The 26,064-nt window shown below is 36.3% G+C and overlaps 1 protein-coding gene and 1 pseudogene across 1 annotated transcript in view; one reads left to right on the top strand and one right to left on the bottom strand.

Moving 5' to 3' along the window:
• The first annotated feature begins 368 nt into the window (after positions 1 to 368).
• On the top strand, positions 369 to 2,938 carry LOC110205059 (elongation factor 1-alpha 1 pseudogene; annotated as a pseudogene).
• A 14,791-nt stretch (positions 2,939 to 17,729) lies between these two features.
• Positions 17,730 to 26,064, bottom strand: part of SS18L1 (SS18L1 subunit of BAF chromatin remodeling complex) — a 50,862-nt gene continuing 42,527 nt past the window's right edge. The window contains exons 10-11 of the mRNA XM_020981503.2: positions 21,144 to 21,271; positions 17,730 to 19,046 (exon numbers count right to left, since the gene is read on the bottom strand). Of these exons, the coding sequence (XP_020837162.1) occupies positions 19,020 to 19,046; positions 21,144 to 21,271 (155 nt within the window). The 3' untranslated portion in view covers positions 17,730 to 19,019. The remainder of the gene's footprint in view (positions 19,047 to 21,143; positions 21,272 to 26,064) is intronic.

The raw sequence follows: 26,064 nt of genomic DNA, 5'->3' as shown, positions 1-26,064 counted from the left end.
CAATAAACACTAAGTGCCCACAATGTACCAGACATTGTGCTAAGTACCGGGGAAAAGTTTTTAAATGAGAAGAAAACACAATTCCTCATGGACCTTTCAATCTAATGAGGGAAAAATAACACACAAAAGGAAGTTGAAAAGGTGGGATTTATGGTACCCAGCACAAGAGCATGATGGCAAAGTCCCTAGGAGTACAGCCAGGTGGGAAATGAAGAGATGGCAGGCCTGGGATCCCTCCTAATGGAGGTTCTGGGAGCAGCTCTCCATCTCCACCCTTTCCAATCAGAGGAAGGGGCTGCAGGGCTAGAGGGTACTGATAAGATGTGAGGTTAACGGTTGAAGTGGGACAATGAGGTTCCTAGGGCATAATGGTGGAATCCAGGGGAGTGCAGTTCGGTAGGAAGTGAAGTCACTTCGGTTGTCTGGAAGTGGCTTGTTTCTGTGGAGTAGAGATGATCCCGGGCAGATTCAGATTATGTGTTATGCTTCTGAATAACATGCTTGCTTCAGGCTAAGGAAATCTCTCTTAGATTTTATCACACATCTCAGTTATAATCCTTATAGATGATTCTTTACTCTGAGTACAAAGGCTTTTCTCCTTTATACTGTATGATAATATCAACCAAGTTAGCATATACTTTTTGCAATATCTTGTCTCCACCATTTTTGTTATTGTTATGTCTGACTCTTCGTGAACCCACAGGTCCTTCTATCCTCCACTATCTCTCAAAGTTTGTCCAAGTTCATATTCGTTGTTTCCATGACACTGTCTATCCATCTCATCCTCTGTTGTCCCCTTTTCTCTTCAATCCTTCCCATCTTCAGGGTCTTTTCCAATGAGTCTTGTCTTCTCATTATATGACCAAAGTATTTAAGGTTCAGCTTTAGTATTTGACCTTCCAGTGAATAACCTGAATTAATTTCTTTAAATATTGACTGATTTGATCTCCTTGCTGTCCAAGGGACACTCAAAAGTCTTCTCCAGCACCACAATTGAAAAACGTCAATTCTGCAGTGCTAATCTTTCCTTATAGTCCAACTGCCACAGCTACACATGATTACTGGGAAAACCATAACTTTGACTATATGGACCTTTGCAAAGTGATTTCTTTACTTTTTAGTATGCTGTGCAGATTTGCCATAGCTTTCCTTCCAAGAAGCAAGTGTCTTTTAATTTCATGGCTACAGTTGCCATCTGCAGTGATCTTTAAGCCCAAGAATATAAAAGCTGGCTTTTTCCACAACAGGTTTGCCACCAGACACAGGTGTTATGAAAACCATGCTAAGCCTCCACAGAAATAGGCAAGGAAAAGATTCGTGTTAACATTGTCATCATTGGACATATGGACTCTGGCAAGTTTACCACTACTGGCCACTAAGAGAACCATTGAGAAGTTCCAGAAGGAGGCTGCTGAGATGGGAAAGGGCTCCTTCAAAGATGCCTGGGTCTTGGATAAGCTGAAGGCTGAACATGAGCATGTATCACTGTTGATATCTCTCTGTAGAAATTTGACACCAACATGTATTATGTGGTCATTACTGATGCTACAGAACACAGAGACTTCATCAAGAACGTGATTACAGGCACATCTCAGGCTGACTGTGCTGTCCTGATTGTTGCTGCTGGTGTTGGCAAAGTTGAAGCTGATCTCTCAAAGAATGGGCAGAACTATGAACATGCCCTTCTGGCTTACACACTAGTGAAATAACTGACTGTTGGTGTAAACAAAAGGGATTCCACTGAGTCCCCCAACAGCCAGAAGAGATATGAGGAAATTGTCAAAGAAGTCAGGACCTTCATTAAGAAAATTGGCTACAACCCTGACAGTAGCTTTTGTGCCAATTTCTGGTTGAAATGGTGACAACATGCTGGAGTCAAGTTCTGATATGCCATGGTTCAAAGGATGGAAAGTCACTCATAAAAATGGCAATGCTAATGGAACTGCACCGTTTGAAGCTTTGGATTTCATCCTGCCACCAACTCATCCAACTGACAAGCCCTTTTCTCTACCCCTCCAAGATGTCTACAAGATTGGTGGTATTGGTACTATACCTGTTGGCCAAGTAGAAACTGGTATTCTAAAACCAGGCATGGTGGTCATCTTTGCCCCAGTCAATGTTACAACTGAAGTAAAGACTGTTGAAATGCACCATGAAGTTTCGAGTGAGGCTCTGCCTGGGGATAATGTTAGTTTCAATGTCAAGAGCATGTCTGTCAAAGATGTCTACCATGGTAATGTGGCTGGTGATAGCAAGAATGACTCACCTATAGAAATAACTGGCTTCACTGCACAGGCCATTATCCTAAACCACCCACACCAAATTAGTGCTGGCTATGCACTGGTTCTGGATTGTCACACTACTCACATTGCTTGCAAATTTGCTGAACCAAAGGAGAAGATTGATCACCAGTCTGGTGAGAAGCTGGAAGATGGCCCTAAATTCCTGAAATCTAGTGATGCTGCCATCATCGACATGGTTCCAGGCAAGCCCATGTGTGTAGAGAGCTTCTCTGATTATCTCCCTCTGGGTCATTTTGCTGTTTGTAATATGAGTCGGATTGTTGCAGTTGGTGTCATCAAGGCAGTTCACAAGAAGGCTTCTGGAGCTGGCAAAGTCACAAAATTTGTCCAGAAGGCTAAATGAATATTCTGTATAACACCTGCCACCCCAGTCTTAATCAGTGGTGGAAGATGGTCTCAGAACTGTTTGTCTCAATTGGCCATTTAAGTTTAATAGTAAAAAAAAAACCAAAACTGGAAAACTGGTTAATGATTACAATGATCCTAAAAGCTTCAGGAAGCAAGGAATGTTTTTGCAGACCATTTGTTTCATGGTAGTTTTAAGTTATTAGTTTTTTAAATCAGTAATTTTTAAATGGAAACAACCTGATCAAAAATCTAATCTGCCACAGAATTTTGAGACCATTAAAGCAGCTTAATGCAAATATATATATATATATATATATATATATATATATATATCACACACACACACACACACACACACACATATAAGAGCTGACAGTGCTTCCATTTCTTCTCACTCTGTTTGCCAGGAACTAAGTAGCCAAGATCTTAGTTTCTTTTTTATGTTAAGCTTCAAGCCAGCTTTTACTCTTCTCTTTCACACTTAGCAAGAGGCTTCTTAATTCCTCTTCATTCTCTGCTATGCATATCTGAAATCGTTGATATTTCTCCTGGCAACCTTAATTCCGGGTTTTCATTCATCCAGCCTGGCATTTCCCATGATGTATTTTGCATATAAATTAAATAAATAATTTACAGCAAACATTAAATTTTATATTTAAAATTATTATTGATTATTATTTTAAAATTAATAAATAAAGAATATACAGCCTTGTTGTACTCCTTTTCCTATCTTAAGTCATTCAGTTGTTCCATGTTTGGTTCTAACTGTTGCTTTTTGGCCCACATATGGGTTCCTCAGTAGATAAATAAGATGATCTTGGCACTTTCATCTCTTTGAGGACTTGCCACATTTTGTTGTGATTCACACAGTCAAAGGCTTTAGTGTAATCAATAAAGCAGAAGTAGATGTGTTTGGGTTTTTTTGTTTATTTATTTGTTTGTTTTTCCAGAACTCCCTTGCTTTCTCCATTATCCAGTGAGTATTCACAGTTTGGTCTCTAGTTCCTCTGCCTCTTTGAATATTTGAACATGGACTCTGTAATGACTAGACCAAACTGTTAGATATAATCTGTCAGAGCTTCCCTTCTTCACAGAGGAGCTACACAATGAAGTAACACAACAATTGGCAAATCAAAAGGACTTCTGAAACCCAGGGCTGCTTGATATACCAGTGATCCTTTGTGAATGAATTCTAGCTGAATTTCGAGATGCCTGTAGCTGCCAGATACCACAGAATCAGCCTTGACTGGCTCAAAAACAACCTTGAGCAGCAGTTGCAGACTTGGGACTTTCCAAACATCCTGCTCCCTGGCTTATTGTGTCTACACAAGCCTCTAGAAACCTTTAATATCCCACCTGTTATCCACTCCCCTTGGAGCAGCTGAAAACTCTGTTCTGCTTGCAAGCTCTTCTCAAACAATAAACACTTTTATAACCTGTAATCAGACTCTGTTTCGTTTTGGGTCCCTTTTGGGCCCAGGGTCTTTCATTAACAAAACTCAACCTGTTCTTCTGGTAATTCTCAGTTCACATACTGCTGAAGACTACCTACCTTGCAGAATCTTAAGCATAATCTTGCTAGCATGTGAAATGAGAGCAATTATTCAGTAATTTGGATGCTGTTAGCATTGTCCTTCTTTAGGTTTGGGATGTAAGCTGATCTTTTCCAATCCAGTGGCCGCTGTTGATTTTTCCATATTTGCTAGTATATTGAGCACAGCACTTTAACAGCGTTATATTTTCGGATTTTAAATGGCTCAGCTGGAATTCCATTGCCTCCACTAGCCTTGTTGTTAGCAATGCTTCCTAAGACCCATTTGACTTCATTCTCTTGGATGTGTCTAGACCAGTAACCACACAATTGTGGTTATTGATGTTAAGACCTTTTTGTATAGCTCTTTTGTGTATTCCTGCCACTTCTTCTTAATCTTTTCTGCTTCTGTTAAATCCCCACCATTTTTGTCTTTTATCATGCCCATTTTTGTATAAAACATTTCATTGATATTTGACTCCAACCTATTTTTCCATACATTTCATTTTCCTTCATACATTCTACATTCCTATATAGCTAACCTACCTTCTATTCCCCATAAATGACATTTCATCTCCCACTTTCCTGCCTTTGCACAGGCATCCTCCATGCATGGAATACTTTACATTATCTATAATTTACAAATACCTTTTGAAATCTCCATTTCCCTTCAAAGCTCAGTTCAAAAAGTACCTCTTATGTAAGCTTCTTCTGACTCCTCAACTAGTGCTCTTCCCCCTAAAACATTTTGTATTTATCTATGTCCACATTGTTTCTCCCCAATAAAATGTAGGCTCCTTGAAGTCAAGTACTGTTTCATTTTTATCTTTGTATCCACAGCATCTCAAACAGCATGTAATCAGTACTCACTGAACTGAATTGAATTTCTTCCCTTTGTGCCCAAGTTGTATTTGTAATGTCCCCTTGATGTTACTCCTTCAACTTATACTTGTGGGTTGGGTCTCTAGAGGGTAACTGCTACCTTAGGTTCTAAGGCTATTCTGTGGGTAGCTACTGCTACTACTGTAGCTCACAAGCTCCTATCAGTATACTTCCCATCAAGAGTCAACCAGTAGGTTAACTTATCTTTTAGAAAAGGCATATACTAAAAAAAAAAAGAAAGAAAAAAAGAAAACATACAAAAAAAAGAAAAGGCATATACTAAAGTGATATAGTAAGAACATTTGGTACAAACATTCTTCCCATAAACCTGGGGTACATTCTCCCAAAAATACATACAAAGTCCATGGGAAAAGTATACTCAAATTTAGAGTATCATGGTAGTGAGGTTACAAGTATACACATTACACATTTGGCACTAGTACTGGAAGTCTTTTCTCCATTCACAAAATCCTCATGAAACTCTCCCTAGGCACAGCTCTCTACTGGAGTCTAAGGGTTTCTGCCTTTCTAGAATCCATAGTTGGTACTTCTCTTATCCACAAGAAGGCACATTTCATGAAATGGTCTTTCCTCAGTAAATCCTATTATGGGAAGTCCTTTCTGCCTTCAGAGATTTCCTTGTTTTCAGTGAATCTTTTTGCTGCTCATTGTGAGCATTATCTCTTACTGGTCTAGTCTTTCTGATCTCAGCTGAATGTACTTTCTGCTACTGGTTCAGTCTCTCTGATAACAGTCCATGGACTGCTTTGACATTGGACTGATTATTGTCTTTTATACATAGGCCCAGGGCTATATCTGATTATTTCATCCAACTACAAATTTGGTTTTTTTTTCTTGCTTAGTGTTATTTGCCTTCATCACATGGCCAGATCCCAATAATCTTCTGATTAAATACTTATTCCTACACTTGTGGGAAAAATTGTACCACCCACTCCTATTGACTGATTCTATGATTCAATCAAAGGGGTGTTTGCACTTCAAAGGTACCTCTTATTTATATATTAAAATCTCATCAATGCCTGTTGACTGATGGATTGATTCTGTTGAGGTACCTGTACCTTCTGTGATTGCATTGAGATGGGTGAACTACACAAAAAATTTCTATAGAAAAATTAGGTACTTTCTTTATAGCACTGAAGTCAATTAATTTGCTTTTTATAATTAGAGTCCTCTTTCCTATGTATGATATGAAATCTCTTAAATATAGTTATGAAAGACAATAGCTCCATTCTTCTTTAATTTTTTAAATGATCTAACCCATTATATTTACTAACTACAGAAAAGAGAAATAGTTTTTTTGGAGAAATTGAATGGTATCATTCTTGCCATTCTCACTGTAAATGAAACAAGAAGACCAAAAGAAGTTGCAGCTAAATGGAAGGATGGCTCACAGGTTATTCTTGGAGAGAAAAATAAAAGTTTGCAGGACTAGTTTTATCATGTGTTCAAAGGCAACAAAAATATCATTTCATGGAATATTTGGTTATATTATAATGAAGAACTCATGATAAACAGTTGCAAAAAAAAAAAGATTACAATGAAAATAATTGCAGCTTAGGGGTCAACATCATTGCATAGCATGAAGAGATAGAGAAATATGTGAGCATAACAAGGACAAAACAAAATTATTATACATAAAACTGTTAGCTCAGTCATTAGTAGGGTTATATTTAGAAATTGTATATTAACTTTGACTTTTTCCCTCCCATCAGTAACATCTATAGGTCATTGTTATTGTAATGGGATCACTAGGTCAAGGGGTATGAACAGTTTTCTGGCTCTTATTTTATAATTCCACATTGCTTTCCAAAAAGGATTGTACAAATTTATAGCTCCAGGAGCATGTAATATTGAAGTTGTTTTTTACGTTGTTCAAAAGGCCTTTTTTATGTAATTACATTATTTTGTCCGCCATGATTTATATTTTCTGAACAGATGGGAATTGTTGTTTTTTGATTAGTGGGTTTTTTTTCCTTTGGCTGCTTATAAAATTAACTCCTTGCCATTTTAGTTTTGATATCTAATGAAGTATATGGGAAAGTAAAATCTAGCATTTATACCTGTATCTTGTGAATTCTGTCAAACTAAAATTCATCTCTTCTAATATTTCTGGGAAATTTGTTTACGTAATTTACTGAAATATAGCAATTAGAGACATTTTTTCACATTTTTTTCACAGAGCCCTATGCTTAAGTTACCCTTCTGATTTGTGTCCTTTGGATATGTCACATTTGTTTGCAAACTATCTAATAATTCTTTAAACTGGGTAGTAATAACTACTCAATTATTTGTATTGCTTTTGTTGAAGTTTCTTTAATTCTATTGTTCAGCAAAAAAAAATGAGTTTTGCTAGTGAATCTGTCATCTTGTTTATATTCTATTTCATCATGATCTTGTCTTGATCTTTATTCTAGGGTTAAAATCTCAAGGGGAAGTCAGATAATCATGAAGAGAAGAGGCAGCTCAGAGCTGTCTGAAATCATGAATTACTCCCGCCCCACCCCACTCAGGAACAACAAAACATTGTCATGATCACATGTTATTAAGATGTTGTTAAGACATTGGAATATGAATTGTTCATTAGGTTCATGTGGTATATTAAGCAGTGTGAAGGAAGAAAGATATGAGTGTGCACCCTTGGAACCACTTCCATGTCCAGAGGGAGTAAAAGGAAAGCTTAGAATGGACCTTTAGAACTGATTTCATGTTCAAAATAAATGAGGGAAAGGTCACCCAAATGTTTACTTTGGAGCTGATTCTGTTCCATGACTAAAAGAACCTTGAGCTGTTGGTACAGAGGGAAGAAGTTTGTAAGGATAGGCAGAGTATGTTCTTCTTTGCCCATTTAGGTAGTCAGAGAGTTTGTGTGACCCTAAGTCTTGGTGCTATTCTTTCCAGTGTAATCTCAGTATTTTGGGAGCTTTGATGAAAAGCCCTGACAGATCTACATATCTGAATGCCATAGTTATTATTCCCCAGTAATCTTCACACTGAAATCTTCCAGTAGGTCTCCCCGTCTGAGGCTGGTGGTAAAATTGAATATATTGCTTGTGGTATGGTCTTGACATGATACCTCATGGTCTTTTAGCTTTCTGAGGAGCTTGAAGAATCATCATTTTATTGGTAATGGCTAACCTTACCAATAAATTGAACTGCTTGGAACTTTGTGCCTCAGTTTACCTTAATTTCAGTTATGACACCTATATCCTTTACCTTCTGGAATATTGAATTCCAGAATCTTTCTGCTCCTTTATAGAAAGGGTGCTAAATCATGTGTGATCCTGAACATGTATTCTTAGCATTTGAATTCTTCTGTTCTGATTGCTTGCAATACTTTTTTCCTTGATTTGGAAATGTGAGTTTTGGCTATAATGTTCCTGGGAGTTTTCATTTTGAAATGTCTTTAAAATGTTGACCAGTGGATTCTTTTTATTTCTACTTTATCCTCTGGTTACGTGAGATCTGAGGAGTTTTGTTTTTTAAGATTTCTTGAAATATGATATCTAGATTCTCTTTTGGTCATGGCTTTCAGGTAGTCCAATGACTCATAAATTACCTTCCCTCAATCTGTTTTCCAGGTTCATTGTTTTTGCTATGAGATACTGTTCATTTTCTTGTATTTTTTCAGTCTTTTGAGTTTGTTTTAATATTTTTATGTTGCCTGATGGAGTCACTATCTTAAATTTGGTCCATTTAATTATCAGTGAGTTTGTTGCTTGGACAAGGTTTTGTACCTCTTGTGTCAGGCTGTTAATTCTCTAATTCTTTTTTCCATATCTCTCATTTATTTTCATTTCTTCCTCATTTAATTTATGAAAACACTTTTAAACTTAAAAAAAAAACCTTCTTGCTTCATCTCTTCCAGGAATTCAGGTCAAATTTGTGCCCAAATTATGGTTTTCTTTGAGGCTGTGCTTGTAGATGTTTTAGAGTCATTCTTTCCTGGGTTTTGTCTTGATAATCTGTATCTTCCTAATAGCTTTTTATAATAGAATTCTTTTTGGTTTGATCATTCTTCCTGTCTACTTCTTGACTTCAGACTTTGTTAGGGCCAGATTCTGCACACTTCTGCAGGGAAGGTATAGGCTGGTGCTATTGTTGTTTTCTTGGGGTCTTGAGTATGTTATTCCATGTTTTCAAGGACAGCTCAGGCTAGGGACCTGCAAACTTTCAGTGCTCCCAGAGTGATTTTATCCAGGGCAACGTATAATTACTTCTTCCCCTCCCCTGTCCTTGCCTGGTCTGAGTTCTGCAAATTCCTGATCTAGGTTTGGGTCTAAGTAATAGTAGATTGCTGCTGGACTCAGACACTGTCAGGCAGCTGGGAAACTGCTGATTCTTAATGTCAGAATTCCAAGTTTCCCTTTGGTTTAGGGTTCCTTTTCTGCAGGCTTCAAATTAGGATAGAAGTTAGAATCAAAACCCTGTTTTACTTCTCGGGTCCAAGCCATGTTGCTGCTTGCTTCTAAACTTGCTTCTCTTGGTATACAGTTTAGAACCTGTATCTACTTCCTACCCTGAAATACCATGCCTCAGCACAGGTCTATTCCTCAGTCCACCCTGGATCTGTGACTTAGAACTGTGTACTGAATGAAAAAGCTGCCATTTGACATATGTTCATGCACCCTACATGAGATCCTCTCACCCTAGTTCAGACCTCTCCTTGCACTAGAGTGCTTTGCTATCCAGCTCCTGGCTAGACTTTGTCTACAATGTGCACAGACCTGTCTCCCTCTTCTGACCTGGGCTGGAAAAACTGTTCACTGTGATTTTTTCCCCCTTGACTTCCCCCATTAGTATTTGGTCTGATGTGTTTTCTTTATGTTTGGAGTTTGGGTGGGCAGTTCACTGTATTTCTTTCTGCCGCTCTGCCATCTTGGCTCCACCTCTTGAAAAACAACTTTCTTTTGAGAGCTTCTAGAAGGCTGCTCTAGATAAAGATATAACTATAGATAATGTTATGTATATAAATACATATGTAGTCATTTCTGTTGCTATTTTGAGGGGAAATCAAAGAGAGAGCTTCTCTTCATTTTATTTCTCTTTCTTCCCACAAGGTCAATACTTTTGTATTCTCATTCTGTACCATTCTTACCTGTGTACTCTTATAACTCCTCCACAGAGGACACACCCAGTTGGATGGTGGCCTTCCACTGAGTCTTTTAATGGAGAGGGATAGGGACCTACGATTGAATTGATATAGAGAACTTTCAGATGAGGAAACTCCCTTTACCCGTGTGGGTCATCATCTTCTCTGAAACTCTGAGTCTTAGAGAGTCACCTAGACTACTGAGAGGGTAAGTGACTTGCCTAGGGTCACACAACCAGTATGTGTAAGAGCCAGGTCTTGATCCCAGATCTTCGTGCCTCTGAGTCCAGTAATGTAGTCACTATGCTATGTACCTCTGGGTCTTTTAATCTTTTGTCAATATAAATATAAAACTCAGAATCCAATGTTATAAGTTTCTCTGGTTACGTGAGAACACCATTTTCTTTTTTGATTATACACATCTATTATGAAGTCTTTTATATCTTTTATTGTATGTTAGTCATTACTGGCAAATGTTGTACATTCACCTTGTGCTTTCTATTGCCCTTCAGGTCACCTAAAATTTTTATTCTTCTGAAATTATGGCATTCCATGATTTAAAACCACACAATATCATTAGGATGAATTTTTTTTTTGGTCTGTATTATTGGTGTAGGGAACTACCAATGAGGAAATTTCCTCTACCAATGCAGATCTGCCATAAACTTACAACTTATAGCATTACATAATTGCCTAAGCACAGAGAGACTGAGTGACATGATCAGGGTCACACAACAGCTAACAGGTGGAGTTTGAACTTGTCGTTCTGACTCAAAGGCCAGCTCTCTTTCTACTTATTCCATACTGTTTCTCTCACTAGAACACTGATATTGACACTAGAAGGACCAGACATATCAACTGATGCAAAATATTATGATTTTTCTTTGAAGTAAAAATTTTCATCCTACCATCTCTAATTTCTTTTTCTTATAGATTAAAAATTGCACTATGTCATTTGACTTAGCATAATCCTTCAAGTACTTGTAAATTCTGGTCCTTCTAATGTTAAGAAAAAATTGGCCTTTAACAATAGGGAGCTGTTTGGCATCTTCAAAAGTGCTGAGCAATTTCCCATTCCAGCCTGATTTCATTCTCCTTGGTAATTTTGGCCCAGCTCATTATCAATCTTGTGGAACCATTAAAGATATGTATATTTATAGACTAACTCAATGGACTTCCCATATGACCAAATACCATAACCTGAGCAATATGTATTTATTCTTCATCCACTTGGCTTTTCCTATGTGGATTATGAGGCCAATTGGTTATTGAGTGATTGTGGATTTCCTTGAAAAGATATTTTGATCCTTGAACTGATATGGTTCTTGATGCAATCAATATCTGTGCAAAAGGTAGAATCTGGAGAACTTAATCATCTTCAGAGAATTCCTCTTCTCTTTAGACTTTTTTGCAGGATATCTTCCATTAATTACATTGGTAAACAACTTTAGTGAGCATATATCTTCTTGTTTATGCTTTTCATAACCTGAGTAGCACTGAACAGTTATCTCTGCATCACATTTGTTAAGGAATTTTGTATAATCTTAATATATGTGGGGAAAGACAGCATGGTACAAAGGATAGGGAAATGGCCACCAAACCAAGAATCTGGGTTTAATTCTCACCTCTGACACATGCTGGCTGTGTGACCCTAGGCTAGTCACTTAACCTCTTGGTACTCTAAGCAATTCTCTAAGCCTATATACTACAGAGAAGGGGCTAATCTGCATTGATACAGGAAGTTTTATCCTCTATGAATTCCTTATAGCAATAAAATTCATTCAATAAACATTTATTAAATGCCTACTATGTGTCAGGCACTGCAATAAGTGATGGGGCTACAAAGAGGCAAATGACAGACTGCTTCTGCCCTCAATGGGGAAGAGACATGCAGACAAATGTATACAAAGAAAGCTATATACAGCAAAAATAGGAAATAATCAAGAGACAGAGAACATTGGAATTAAGAGAGGTTAGGGAAGGATTCCTGTAGAAGGTGAGATTTTACATGGGATTTAAAGGAAGCCAGGGAGGTCAGGACTACTCCTTCTCCCTTGTCCTTAATATGTGAATGGAGGCAGGCCCTTAAAATTGCATTTTATTCAAGAAATTTAATTTTTTAAAAATAAACAGCAGAACCTTATATTCTCTCAAATTCTTAGTTAATTCTCTGACTGTGATGATGCGGTCTGCTATAAAGAATTGTCTGTGAAAGTTTGCCTATTGCCTTCTCATATTTTTATCAAAGACACACTTGATACGTGCATAGAGCAAAAGAAAGAAAGGAAAAATTCACAGATAACATTATTACCACTGCCCTGCCCCTCCCGCTCCCAAGTGATGGAGAAATCATCAGTTACTATTGACCTATATGCCTACTTTGTCATTTTTATAAAAATATTTATGTCTAATAATAATAGCTAACATTTATATATTACTTCAAGATTTGCAAAATTCTTTACATAAAATAGGTGCAATTACTATTCCCATTTTAAAGATGATGAAACTGAAGCTGAGAGAGGTTAAATAACTTACCTAGAGTCCCTTATCTAGTTTCTGAGGCAAGATTTGAAATCAGGTCTTCCTGACTCCAAGTCCAGTGTTCTAGCCATTGTACCACCTAGCTGCACCCAACTCAAGTGTCACCTCCTACATGAAGCCATTCTTGATGTCTGCTATCCTTTTGTAAGGCTTCTTCCCTCTTGAACTTTATATAGCACTTTGTTCTCCACCTAATACACTTATGTAATACTGCAATTATTCTCAACAATATTTATGTTTTGTTTCCCCCACTGGACTTTGTTTCATGAGGGCAAGAAACACCAAAAAACTTCATCCCCCTACTGGCACTCATGTTTATAGAAGTACAAATTTGGCACTCAAATTTTTATGAAAGTATATATGAATTACAGAAAAAATTTAAGCTAGTTCCTGTGAGTAAAACAGAATGGAGTAGAGCCAAGATGGCAAAGTAGCAGGAAGAAGTACAGCCAGGCTCTCCCAACATGATCCTAGAGTTGTTATAGCCAGTATGTATCAGAGGCAGGTCTCAAACCCAGATCTTTCTGAGTTTGAGGCCACTTCTCTTGTCACTATGCTACATGCTTCTGGGTTTTTTAAAGTATTTTATGAATATAAACACACAACTTGGGTCCCAATCTGTTATAAGTCTCTCTGACTACAAGACCAGCCATTTTCTTTTTTGATTATATGTGTCCTTGATAAAGTCTTTTACAGCCCTTTTAGCATGTTAGTCATTACTGGCAAATGCTGCCCTGTGCTTCCTATTGCCCTTCTGGTCACCTCCAACAAAGATTTAGAAAATGTATCAGACCAAGTCCTGATCAAGAAATCTAAGAAAAAAATCACAGTCACATTTCTAACCCAGATCAGCAAAGGGAGACAGGTCTGTGAATTTGGGAGACAGGGTCTGACATGTGCCATGATGAGCATTCCAGCAGACAGGAAATAAAAGAAAAACAAGGTTCTACACTTGGGAAAGTAGAGATCCAAGCTCCATACAGGGGAACCCCAACCTCATGCAGGATAATAGTCCTTTCAGATCTAGATAAATTTAAACAAAAACAAAACAAAACAAAAAAGAAGTAAATAACTTGAATAGAATTTTAGAAGTTTTAGATATAGTATACGTCTGGAGATTATTGAATAGATAGGAAATACACATTTCTCATCTGTTCATAGCACCTTCAAAAAATTGACTGTATTAAGGCATAAAAATGGCACAAACAAATGCAGAACAGAAATATTAAATACATCCTTTACTTGCCACAATGTAATAAAAATATATTCAACAAAGGACCACTGAAGAAAAGATTCAAAATTAATTGTAGACTAATTTATTTCCTAAAGGATGGGCAGGTCAAAGAACAAATCATAGAAACAATTAAAATTTTCATTTAAGATGAAAACAATGAGACAAAAATGTAAAAACTTTTGGGATTTAGCCAAAGTCATCCTTAGGGGGGAAAAAAAATCTGCATTTATAAATGCTTTCACCAATAAAAGAGAGAAAGAGCAGATCAAATTGGGCATACAACTACTTTCCCAATTCCTGCAACCTCCTCCACCCTATGATTGGAGGACCGGAGGATGGAGCACTAAATTCCTCCCAAAGTTTTCCTTTAAAGAACTCTGTAATCTGGACTTTGCAGCTAACTCTCCACTTAGCATCTGCAGCTGTCCTTGAATTAAGCTTCATGGAACATGATGCCCTCTCACTTCCTCTCCCCTTCCTTTTCCAGCTTTCTTTTGTGTGTTGTTCCCAGCTGCGAGCCTCCCCGCCCTCCCCCCTCCCTGTTAGACTGTGAGCTCTTTGAGGGAAAGTACTGTCTTTCTTTTTCTTACCTGTATCAGTGCTTAGTACAGTGTTAAGCACATAGTAAATGCTTAACGTTTATCAAATTGAATAACTGGAAAACCACAAATTAAACAATCTCAAAAAACAAATAGAAAATAGACTTTATGAAAACACTGTCCTGTTGAGATTATAGTTTCTGTATCTTTCGTCCAAATCAATATTTAAAAATATTTGTGTAACAAATCTTAGCAATTCTAAATGAGTGCAATATCAGGCATTGTTTTAATATCTAGACATGTAGAGAATAGCAATTATTACTAGTAGTTAAATGTTCCTGATATTTTCTATATTTAAGTTGTTAAAATTGTTTTCTAGTGACTTGAATGTCATGACGAACATTTCTACAATGTGAAGCCTTAGTATTACTAACTATATTGAAATATTATTGCTTGGTATAGCCAGAAAAGTAAAAAAAAAAGGGGGGGTGTTAACGAATATCTGAACATGATTTGCTGAACATGTTAAGAGTTAAATCTAATCTATCTGTTTTCAAAATACATAAAAACTACATAATACAGTATTAAATATGATTTTTAGAAGAACCAATTTATTAATAGGTTACATCAAAAGCATAAACTCCATTTATACACCAAACTCAAATCTGATGGGAAAAAAAACTAACAATCAAGATGATTATTGAAAAATGTACTCACAATTGACAGAGACTAAACAGATTTGTTCAATAAACAGGAATGTAATAATGGCTATAAATTTTCAAATGAAAATGAAAACACTTTTCTTTTTACAATAATGAATGGATGCTATAGACTTGTCTCTATAAATTATCTGACAAAATCAGAGGTTCACTTAGTCTCCATCCATATAGACATATTAAGGCTTCCTTTGAATTTCTAGAAAGCCTTTTCCCACCATGATACCTTTAACAATGGCTTTTGAAATGAGTTCCTAGTATTATTTGTAATATTCTAAAGTTATATCATCAAAAGACAGTGATCAACTCAAAACTATGATGCATTATGATCTTTGCATACCAGTCTCACTTTTTTCAACAATTCTGAAAACTCACCACCATTTCTCAAATGCATTATGATATGTCAGACAATAATAGGTAAGTACGGGCATCCATTTCTCAAAGTTCCCAACTGCTTCTTCACTGGTCTTTAATCAAGTCTTTCATTGGTTTATTAAAAAAAGTACTATCAACACACTACATGAGCAAGTCATTTTAGCCTAAGCCTTTTTTAAACATTCAGTATTACAGAAGTTGTGATACAATTGATGAAAAAGTCTGAATTGCTGGCTTTACTTTTCCTTCCCACAAAAATACATAAAAATGGAAAACACATTAAATAAAACATTTGTTATTAACAGTTAGAAATATTAACACCAAAAATCATGTATAAATTAGGAAATAAATGTATAAACCATTTTCCAAAGTGCTCTTTTAAATATATACACAACATTCAAGAAATTCTTAATGTAAGACATTTCAAATTGGTGTAGTAGTGGTAATGTTTTTTAAATGTCCTTTTCTCTCAAAAGTATTGTTTCAGCACTTAAAAAATGTACATAAGAGGCATATTTCCATGCTGGCAAGAAGCAAAATAAATTGCATCTTCTTTGCTATCTAAATCTTCAAATATTTTCAATGGGAATTTTCAAATTAGTTGTGTTAGAATTGTGATGAAGGGAAAGAAATGACAAAGCCACAGGGAACAGATCCCTTAAATTCAATTGCTCACATCACTTTTAGCAATTAACTGTTAACTCAGCAATGGCAGAGTTCAAGTAACATTTAATACAGATAATGTTAAAGCAAACAAAAAGCAATCTATAAGGGAAGAGCTTTCTAGAAAACAAGAGTTGACTAAAGATAGAAATGTTTTGAAATCTGAGGTGATTAGTTCCTAGTCACAAGAGCTATTCAGGTAAGTATTAGATAACTATCTGACAAAGAGTTGAAAAGAAGAGCTCAACTTTGGGTGGAGGTTAATCTCTAGGATCCGTTATCTTTCTGAGATTTAATGAGCATGAAAGAAATGGGTAAGGTGGTGGAAAGCCCTTAAAAGTAAAATGGAAGGGATAGGAATGGTAGCTATGATGTATAATCAGTATGGCTGAAAAAGTCCAAGTTACTGGCTTGTTACAAACACAAAAGGATTTCCCAGTGTTGTGAAGCAGCTATGGGCTGTAATGACAGGAAGCATAGTATAACAGGAAGAATACCTGATGTGGAGTTCCTTTCAGCTTTAAGTCATATGATCTTGAAAGACAAAAAAAAAAAAACCTAAGTTAGTGCTTTTAAACCTGATCTGCTAACATGCTAGTCCCAGAGGAGTGATGAAACTTTAAGATTTGTAGAATGCTTTAGTTCTCAAAGCTGATGATATCTATTTGTTATAAATAGTTTATACCTACAAATTACTTCAACTTATACCGAAGTTGAGTTGTATGGAACTGTGTATAACCTACACTGCAGAGGTAAGACAATGGAGAACTGGAGGTACTACTACTGGAAAATCTAGCGAGTGTAATGAAAAGAGGTCAAGAGAGGGGGGAACTTTTAAGAAGAACTCTACTATTTTGTGCCCCTGGATCTACCAAGGATGATATGAGATTCAGGATAGAAAAAAAAAAGCAATCTTTTCCTTATTTCATCACACAGTTCCAAGCAATCAATGACTATTTGTCAACCAATTTTATCAATTGACATTGTATTTGTTGGTTGGTTGAGAGGCAGTGAAGTACAATAGGAAAGACACTGGTCTGGGAGTCAGAAGACCTAGCTTATACTTCCTGTTCTGCCACTAACTAGTTGTGTGATCTAAGGCAAGTCATTTCTCTTCTTTGGGCCCTCAGTTTCTCCATCTGGAAAATAAGGGAGCTGGATTAGATGTCCCTTCTAAGATCCTTTCTAGCTCTAAAATTCTGTGATCCCAATCCACTGTTATCTTAAGGGAAGAAAGCAAATGTATATGCCTCGATAAGTTATATCTATTTTTCTACTGTTGAGCTTTTAAAATATAAAACCTGTAACAACAATAATAAAAAGACTATCTCCACCAGAATTCACACATTTAAAAAAGGTGACATTTCCTTCAGGTTATATTTTGTTGTACTATAAAGATTTGTATTTAGTTTAAGTATTTTCCCCAAGTTCTTTTTATTTTCCTGTTAAATAAAAGTTTTATTTTCCAAGTAAAGTTCAATCACATCTCAAACATATGACATTAGAAATTTATTCAAGTTTTTCCTTTAATAAAATTGCTCAAAATGAGTTACTCTGTATTGTATACACAGATTTCAAGATCTCTTCACTTAGAAACTAAGCTAACTATAATTCACCATATAAACTTTCACAAATTTCTACTTTTCAATATGTTCACAGTAAAATATGAATTGCCAAAGGAGAATATTTATTCTCTTGTTTTCTGCCTAATCTGTATTTCAAATAAATCAAGTTCCTGTAGGAAAAGGGGGGCAAAATAAACTTAGCCCAGAAATACATCTTAGTTATGACTACAAAGTTTGCATGGAGACCTGAACTACCCTGGAAGAAATAATATACAAGGAATCAACTAACCACTTGACAGGAAAATTTGGCATTAATATTTAAAAGTATCTATAAATGTAGATGTGGCACATTAAAAAATTCAAATGCCAGAAATGTTTTATTAGATAAACACAGAACAAAGAAATATTAACTTCTAATGAACAAATCCCCAAAGAATTCTCTTTTCTTTCCATTCATACCATATTCCTCATTTTATATTGTTCACTAAGACACCTCTATGGAGTCAGATTATTTTGAATAAATGATCCCTCTTTACCTTTTAATACGAAAACGTAGATCTTCTTGGATAGACTGAACCAGAATGAGACATGGGTAGTTAGTAAGCGCTGGAAACTATTGTTCATAATATCTTCCGTAAATGAAATTTGTTTTTTATTGTGTAGCATGGAAATTGACATACCACAAAGAATGCCCCTGCCCCTAAAGTAGTATAGGTAAGAGGAATATATTTCAGAGGCAATCATAAACCATGGACAAACTGCATTGCATTCAGTTAAACAGAGGTTCCTAATCTACATTAGGATGGATAGAGAAATTAGACCTAAGGTCAGTTTGTATAAATACATGGATTGAAGGATATCCTAGATGTTTCCCATAACTGGGCACAAAAAACTCTGATGATAAAATGACCCCTAAAGCTATTTAGAAACATCAAGAATGGGAAGAAGAGGAAAGAGAAAAGAAAAAAAAAGTAGCATTGTAGCAACATACAATACTATACACAGCACCAAATATATCAGACCATTAAAGCATTGTCTTTTTGCCAGTATAGTGCACTGCTTCATCACCGGCATGAAATGAACACTGTTCACATACAGACACTGCTTTGTGCTAAGGGGTAACCAACATATTACAATTAGTCAAAACCTTCTGTACACCAAGTTCCAAAGATGGACATAGTACTGAAATGAATCCAACAGGAAGCTTGTCTCTTATTGCTGATAATTCCCATACTGGCCCTAAAAGAGAATGTTAATAAGATTATATTTTTGTGGTTAATAATGTTGTAGTTTTCTTAATAAGGTTATATATTTTATGGAAAGAGCGTATATGTCCCTAACTAAGATGGATTCCAAGATCTAGGGCATAAAAAATACCCAAGTCACGCAAGAAATATTCTATTTGACTGAAAGGTAACCAAAATATACACGATGCACATGAGATTAGCTATTAAAAGAACTTTCCCAGAAATAACCTGCCCTATAATGTGGTGTAGAGACACGTTATCAATGAGGTTGAAGTGTCACCTGAAGTCTGGCAACCTAAAATATAATCACTGCAAAATGTTTTGCAAACTCAGAAACTGTAGCCTCTTATGAAAAGATATTGAAACGAGAAAAGGCAAGAGCACATAGAGGGCTCTGGTGGACTGATAGAAAATAAGAATTTGTCAGTGTATCTTCTGCAGACTATAAGGGAGACTGTATCCCGGTGAGCTGACTCAATTATCCGGTTAGTAGAAAAGAATAACTATCAGGCTATCACAGGCTGATGAAAATATCCCTTATGATAATTTAATTCCTATCTAGACTGTATATTCACCAAACCACCTTCTAATTATTAATCAAGTTTCCCAGGCATTTTGTACCAGAAGGAGGGATGTTCTGATGGGTTGGCCTGAATAAACAGCCTGTAATTTCCTTTTCTAAATCATTGGGCTGACATTCTGGCTTAGAAATCATTATATTATAAATTTGTTTGGTGTGAATATTTTAGGGACTGAATACCCTGGAAAAAAATGATAAAACTGACCCCCATGCCTAGACTTCTCTTCCTTGTCACCTCCACCTCATGACTTCCCTGGCTTCTTTCAAGTCCCAACTAAAATCTAACATTATACAAGAAACTTTTCCTAATATCCTTCAATGCTAGTCCTTCCCTCTATTGATTATCTGAAATTAATCCTGCATATGTCTTGTTTGCATTTAATTGTCTGCATGCTGTCTCCTCCTTTATACTAGGAGGTCCTTGAGACTGTTTTTTGCATTTCTTCTGACACGTAGTAGATGCTTAATAAATGCTTGTTGACTGAATGATTAAAATGGAACATTAGATACCAGAACACAGAGATAAGAATGATCCTTGAAGCCTAAAACAGCTTTCAAGACTTTTTCTTATACATCTTCTTGTCCTTTAAAGAGTAAAATCATAATTCTTAAATAAAGACCAAACTAATTCATAGGATGCCAGGTAGACATTGGTTACCTTAAAATCTATTTATTTCTATTGCTCCTCTTAATAAATTAGTATGTGGAACTCTGATACAATTTTAGTAAAAATTCTATAAGAGGTTTAAGAATATAAGCTCAATGTAGATATTTGTTTTAATTGAATATGCATATTTGTTATAAGCATTTTGTTTTTATTTCTTTAAATTTGGAAAGAAAACAAATGTCTGTCAATTAAAAATAAAATGTAATTTTTAAAAGAACATAAGCTCCTTGAAGTCTGAAACTGTTTTATTTTAGAGCTTCATATCCCTCGTTTCAAGCACAGGGCTTCGTACTAAATGGCTGCTTAATAAATGTTGAATTGAACTGAATCATGTGTATTCATTCTTCATAATTAGAAGCAAACAAGTCATTTGGATACGTTAGACCAGTTTTTCCACTACAACTGGTCTGCATACTGCCAGTCAATGGTAAATTTCATCTGGTTTGCAAAACTTATTACAAGAGGTCCTTAGTTTTAAACTTTAAGGCAAAATTCAGAGTTACAATACACTGTTTTCCAATTGCAAAACAATGCTTCCATCAGAACTATTACTGGTGGACTTAAGGAACCAAACAAACCTACAAACTTTTCAGTGTCAAGGACATATGCTTACCCTTGATTAGTGGCAAAAGGGCAGCTCTAGTCTATCTATCAGTTGTGGTCACTCCACTCTAGGGTCTTTCAAGACCTGCCTATTGAGAGGATAAATGACTTGTTGCAATTCATACCTCCAATGTGTACCAGAGTTTGAACCCAGGTCTTCCTGGCCTTATTTCTAGTACCTTTCAAGGGAGAATTGCCAAAAATACATCATTAATACTGAAAATTTCAGAAAAGCTTGCCTGTTCATAACCATAAGGCCTCTGTTGTTGGGCAGATGGTCCTGTCTGAGAAGCTCTATAGCTTCCATACTGTTGTCCCTGTCCCTGTTGGTAGCTGGAATACTGTGAAGAAGCTCCTTGTGCAGGACCTAAGAAAACAAGCATAAAAGGTGAATTATTACAAAAATTATACACCATTGTGAAATATCTCATTGGAAAAACAACTGACCTAGAAATAGATCCAGGAGAGAGAATTCAAAGGTTATTGGACTATCTGAAAGCCATGATCAAAAAAAGAGCCTAGACATTATCTTTCAAGAAATTATCAAGGAACACAGCCTTGATATTTTAGGACCAGAGGGCAAAATAGAAATTGAAAGAATCCACCAACCACCTCTTGAAAGAGATCCCCAAAAGAAAACTCCTAGTAATATTGTAGCCAAATTCCAGAGTTCTGAGGTCAAGGAGAAAATATTACAAAGTGCCAGAAAGAAACAATTCAAGTACTGTGGAAACACAATCAGGATAACACAAGATTTAGCAGCTTCTACATTAAGGGACCACAGGGCTTGGAATATAATATTCCAGAGGTCAAAGGAGACAGAATTACAACCAAGAATCACCTACCCAGCAAAAATGAGTATAATCCTTCAGGGGGAAAAATGGACATTTAGTGAAATAGAGGACTTTCAAGCATTCTTGCTAAAAAGACCAGAGCTGAATAGAAAATATGACTTTCAAATACAAGACTCAAGAGAAACATGAAGAGGTAAACAAGAAAGAGAAATCATAAGGGACTTATTAAGATTGAACTATTTACATTCCTGCATGGAAAGATGATATTTGTAACTCATGAGACCTTTGTCAGTATTAGGGTAGTTGGAGAGAAAAAAATTATATGTATGTATATAAAGACAGATAGATAAATAGAGGTCACAAGGTGAGTTGAAGATGAAGGGGTGATAGCTGGAGAATAAAATTAAGGGGTGAGAGAGGATTACATTGGGAGGAGAAAGGGAGAGGTAGAAATGGGGTAAATTATCTCACATAAAACAGATAAGAAAAGGCTTTTACAGTGGAGGAGAAACAGGGGAAGGTGAAAGAGAATGAGTGAATCTTATTCTCATCGGGTTTGGCTTAAGGAGGGAATAACATACACACTTAATTGGGTATGGAAATCTATCTTACCCTACAGGAAAATAGGGAGGAAGGTGACAATAGAGAAGGGGGATGATAGAGAGGAGGGCAGACTGGAGGAGGGGGTAATCAGAAGCAAACACTTCTAAGGAGGGACAAGGTCAAAAGAGAGAATAGAATAAATAAGGGGTAGGATAGGATTAAGAGAAATATTTAGTTTTTCACAACATGATCACTATGGAAGTATTTTGCATGACTACACATGTATAACCTGTATCGAGTTGCTTGCCTTCTCAATGAGGGTGGGTGGGGAGGGAGGAAGGGAGAAAATTTGGAACCCAAAGTTTTAAAAACAAATGTTAAGAATTGTTTTCACATGCAACTGGGAAATAAGATATACAGGCAATGGAGTATAGAAATCTATCCTGCCCTACAGGAAAATTGAAGGGGAAGGAGATAAGAGAAGCGGGGCAGGAGATAGAAGGGAAGGCAGATTAGGGGAAGGGGTATTCAGAATGCATGCCATCTTGGGGTAGGGGGGCGGGACAAGATGGGGAGAAAATTTGGAACTCAAAATCTTGTGGAAGTGAATGTTGAAAACTAAAAATAAATAAATTAATAAAAAATTATACACCATTAATTTATATATTCATAAAATACAAGTTAACTTTGTTCTCTGTAAATAATACCTATACCTAATTTTTTAAACCCACAAATTACACTGAAATCACACACACAATTTTAGAAATTGTCCTCATCCTCATAGTACCAGAAATTATTTCAGATTCTTTTGGTGTTTAAGGGAATGCAAATCATTAAAATTCAGACAGAATATGTACCAATATTGAAATAATATTGAAAGGGGCAGCTAGGTGGCGTAGTGCATAGAGCTCCAGCCTTGGAGTCAGGAGAACCTGAGTTCAAATGTGACTTCAGACACTTGACACTTAACTAGCTGTGTGACCCTGGGCAAGTCACTTAACCCCAACTGCCTCACCAAAAAGCAAAAAATAATAATAATAATATTGAAGGTATAAATATGAAAATATTTTGATCCCTTGATTCTATTTTTTAGTTGCTAAATTTGCACCATCCAAAACACAGGTGAGGCCTCAGCGATCATTCAGCAAATTGATTCTATTACTATCTGATAGGAAAAGGGAATGTGGGAGCTGGAACAGAAGAACTGGAGCTGAAGAAGGAGAAGGAATTTCGAAGGATATTTGAATGATTCTGAAATTCTGAAGACCAGGTAATGAGCTTGGAGTAAAGGCACTGGGTAGGATTTTTGGAGAAGCTGAAAGAGGGGAAGGATCTGAGGAGAAGCAAGAAGGTGATAATTTAAACTAGTGAAGAAGAGATTGGCAAAACAAGATAAGTGAGTAAGACAAAGAAGAATATGACACTGAAGAGAAAGGGAAGGAGAACAGGACAGCTAGGTGTCACAGTGGATGGGGGGGAGGGAAGGAAAGGAAGGAAATAAACATTTATACAGCACCTATTATATGTTAGGCACTGTGCTAAGGGGGCAATTAGGTGGCACAGTGGATAGAGTACTGGGCTTGGAATCAGGAAGACTCATCTTCATGAGTTCAAATCTAGCCTCTGAGAGCTGGGTGACCCTGGGCAAATCACTTAACCCTGTTTTCCTCAGTTCCTCATCTGTAAAATGAGCTGGAGAAAGAAATGGCAAACCATTCCAGTATCTTTACTAAGAAAACTGCAAAAATAGGGTTACAGAGAGTTGGACATGACTGAAGTTGCTTTATAAATATCTCATTTGATCTTCACAACAACCCTTTGGTTAAGTGCTGTTATTATCCCGTTTTACAGTTGAGGAAACTGAAGCTCGGAGAAGTTAAATGACTTGCCCTATATTTGGGATCCAGTGCCAAAGCTGAGGGGCCTAGTCCTGACTTGTTAGGCATTTGGCACACATTGCTTAATAAACTGACATGCTTAGAAGCTCAAATCTCTATTTCTTCAATTGTTACATCTTTCATTTGCCACACTCAGAATAATGTTTTTAAATGCATTAAATAAAATATTCAGGTTTATAAAGGAAACCAATCATATTGAAATATAATTATAAAAATATTTTTTAAAATGAGTTCATGGATCCCATATTAAAAAACCTTGTCATAGGGTTGTCATAGCAACAACACAAGAGGCAAATGAGTAGTGACATCCAAAAATTCACAGGAGATAAAAATCCAATAAAGAAGCCTGCAATAAAACACAAAGCCTTCAGATATCTGTAAACAAATGCACAAATATGCATAACAGGTCAATTGGAGGTCCCAGTGAAAGAAGGTAAATTTGACCTCATAGTATTATTGAGAGTTGGTACGATAAGATCCACAACTGAAATATGGCTTTGGAATGGCATACTTTATCCAGGAGGAGTAAGACTGGTAAAAAAGTTGGGAGGAGATAAGAGTACTACTATTAAGATCATACTCATTTAAGGAAATATAAATTTTGGAAGAAGTAGGCAGAGCATCTCTCTCTCTTTCTCTCTTTTTTCCTTCCCCTTCTCTCTAAGCTGGACAGCTAATACTTTCTTCACTTGCCTTAATGATAACCAAATACTTCAAAAGTTGGAAGAAACAACAAAGGAAACTACTCCTCTGAATCTGATTCTCACTAACAAGGAAGAACTGGTTGCTGGGTTCAAAATGTTAGTAATTTTACAGAAAAATGACTACTTCATTGCTAGATTTTAGGAGAGTAGATTTGAAAGTTTTCAGAGATAGGATGGGTATGATCTCATGGGTTAAGATTTCTACAGGGAAAGTCAGCCCAAGAGGAACTGAAAGCTCTCAGGAATAAAACCTGGACAATTTGAAATTATTTGGAAAAAGTATTAAACTGTCTCTACCCTTTGACCCAGAGATCTCACGGAAGAGCATATACTGAAAAGAAGTGAAAGACAAAAATAAATGACTCATATATATCAAAATATATATAGCAGCACTTTTGGTGGTAGCAAAGAATTGGGAACAACTGATTCCCCATCAGCTGGGGAATAACTGAACAGATTGTGGTATATAAATGCAATGGAATATTGTTATGCTAACAAGAAAATGATAAATATGAAGAATTCATAGAAATATGGAAGGCTTCATATGAATGGATGGACAGTGAAGAAAGCAAAACCAGGAAAACAGTATACACAATAGCTAAAGTAATGCAAATGAAAGCAATGCTCAACAAAGTTGAATGAATGCTGTTTAATCGTAATAACCAATCTTGTCCCTGCAGAAGAGGTAAGGAATCGTACTTCCTTCCTTTTGTTGAAGAGGACAGGATCTATGGATATGGACTTTAGCATACACTGTCAGATATGGTTACTGTGTATGTTGATTTTGCTTAACTGTTTTTCACTGCCATAAGGGAAGGTTCACTATGGGTATGTATCGGAGAAGGGTATATTTGGAAATGACATCAATGAAAGAAAAAGAGAAAAGAAAAAAATTCTGAAAACACAAAGGGAAAAAATTCCAGTTCAGAGAAAAAGATGGAGTGGTCCAAATGGACAAAAGTGGACATTTAAGAAATTCATCCATCAACTTAAATTAAAAAATATATATAGAAGATGGAAACAATGGCAGGTAATAGAGGATGGTCCTCCAACAATTCAGATTAGTCATGCTGAAGTTATAATGAGCTTGAGCCTGCAACAAATCAGAAGGATGACAAAAATGGTTCATGCGATAATAGATAATGGAAAGAAGACAGACTTTTTCTGAGGCCATACCATGTGGTGGATTTTATATCAGGCACTTATTAGCTGGGCGATCCT

This window comes from Phascolarctos cinereus, unplaced genomic scaffold, assembly GCF_003287225.1.
Source record: "Phascolarctos cinereus isolate Bilbo 61053 unplaced genomic scaffold, phaCin_HiC Scaffold_2;HRSCAF=192, whole genome shotgun sequence".
Taxonomy (NCBI): domain Eukaryota; kingdom Metazoa; phylum Chordata; class Mammalia; order Diprotodontia; family Phascolarctidae; genus Phascolarctos; species Phascolarctos cinereus.
Note: the sequence above shows the minus strand (reverse complement) of the source record. Positions and strands in the feature narration are given on the sequence as shown.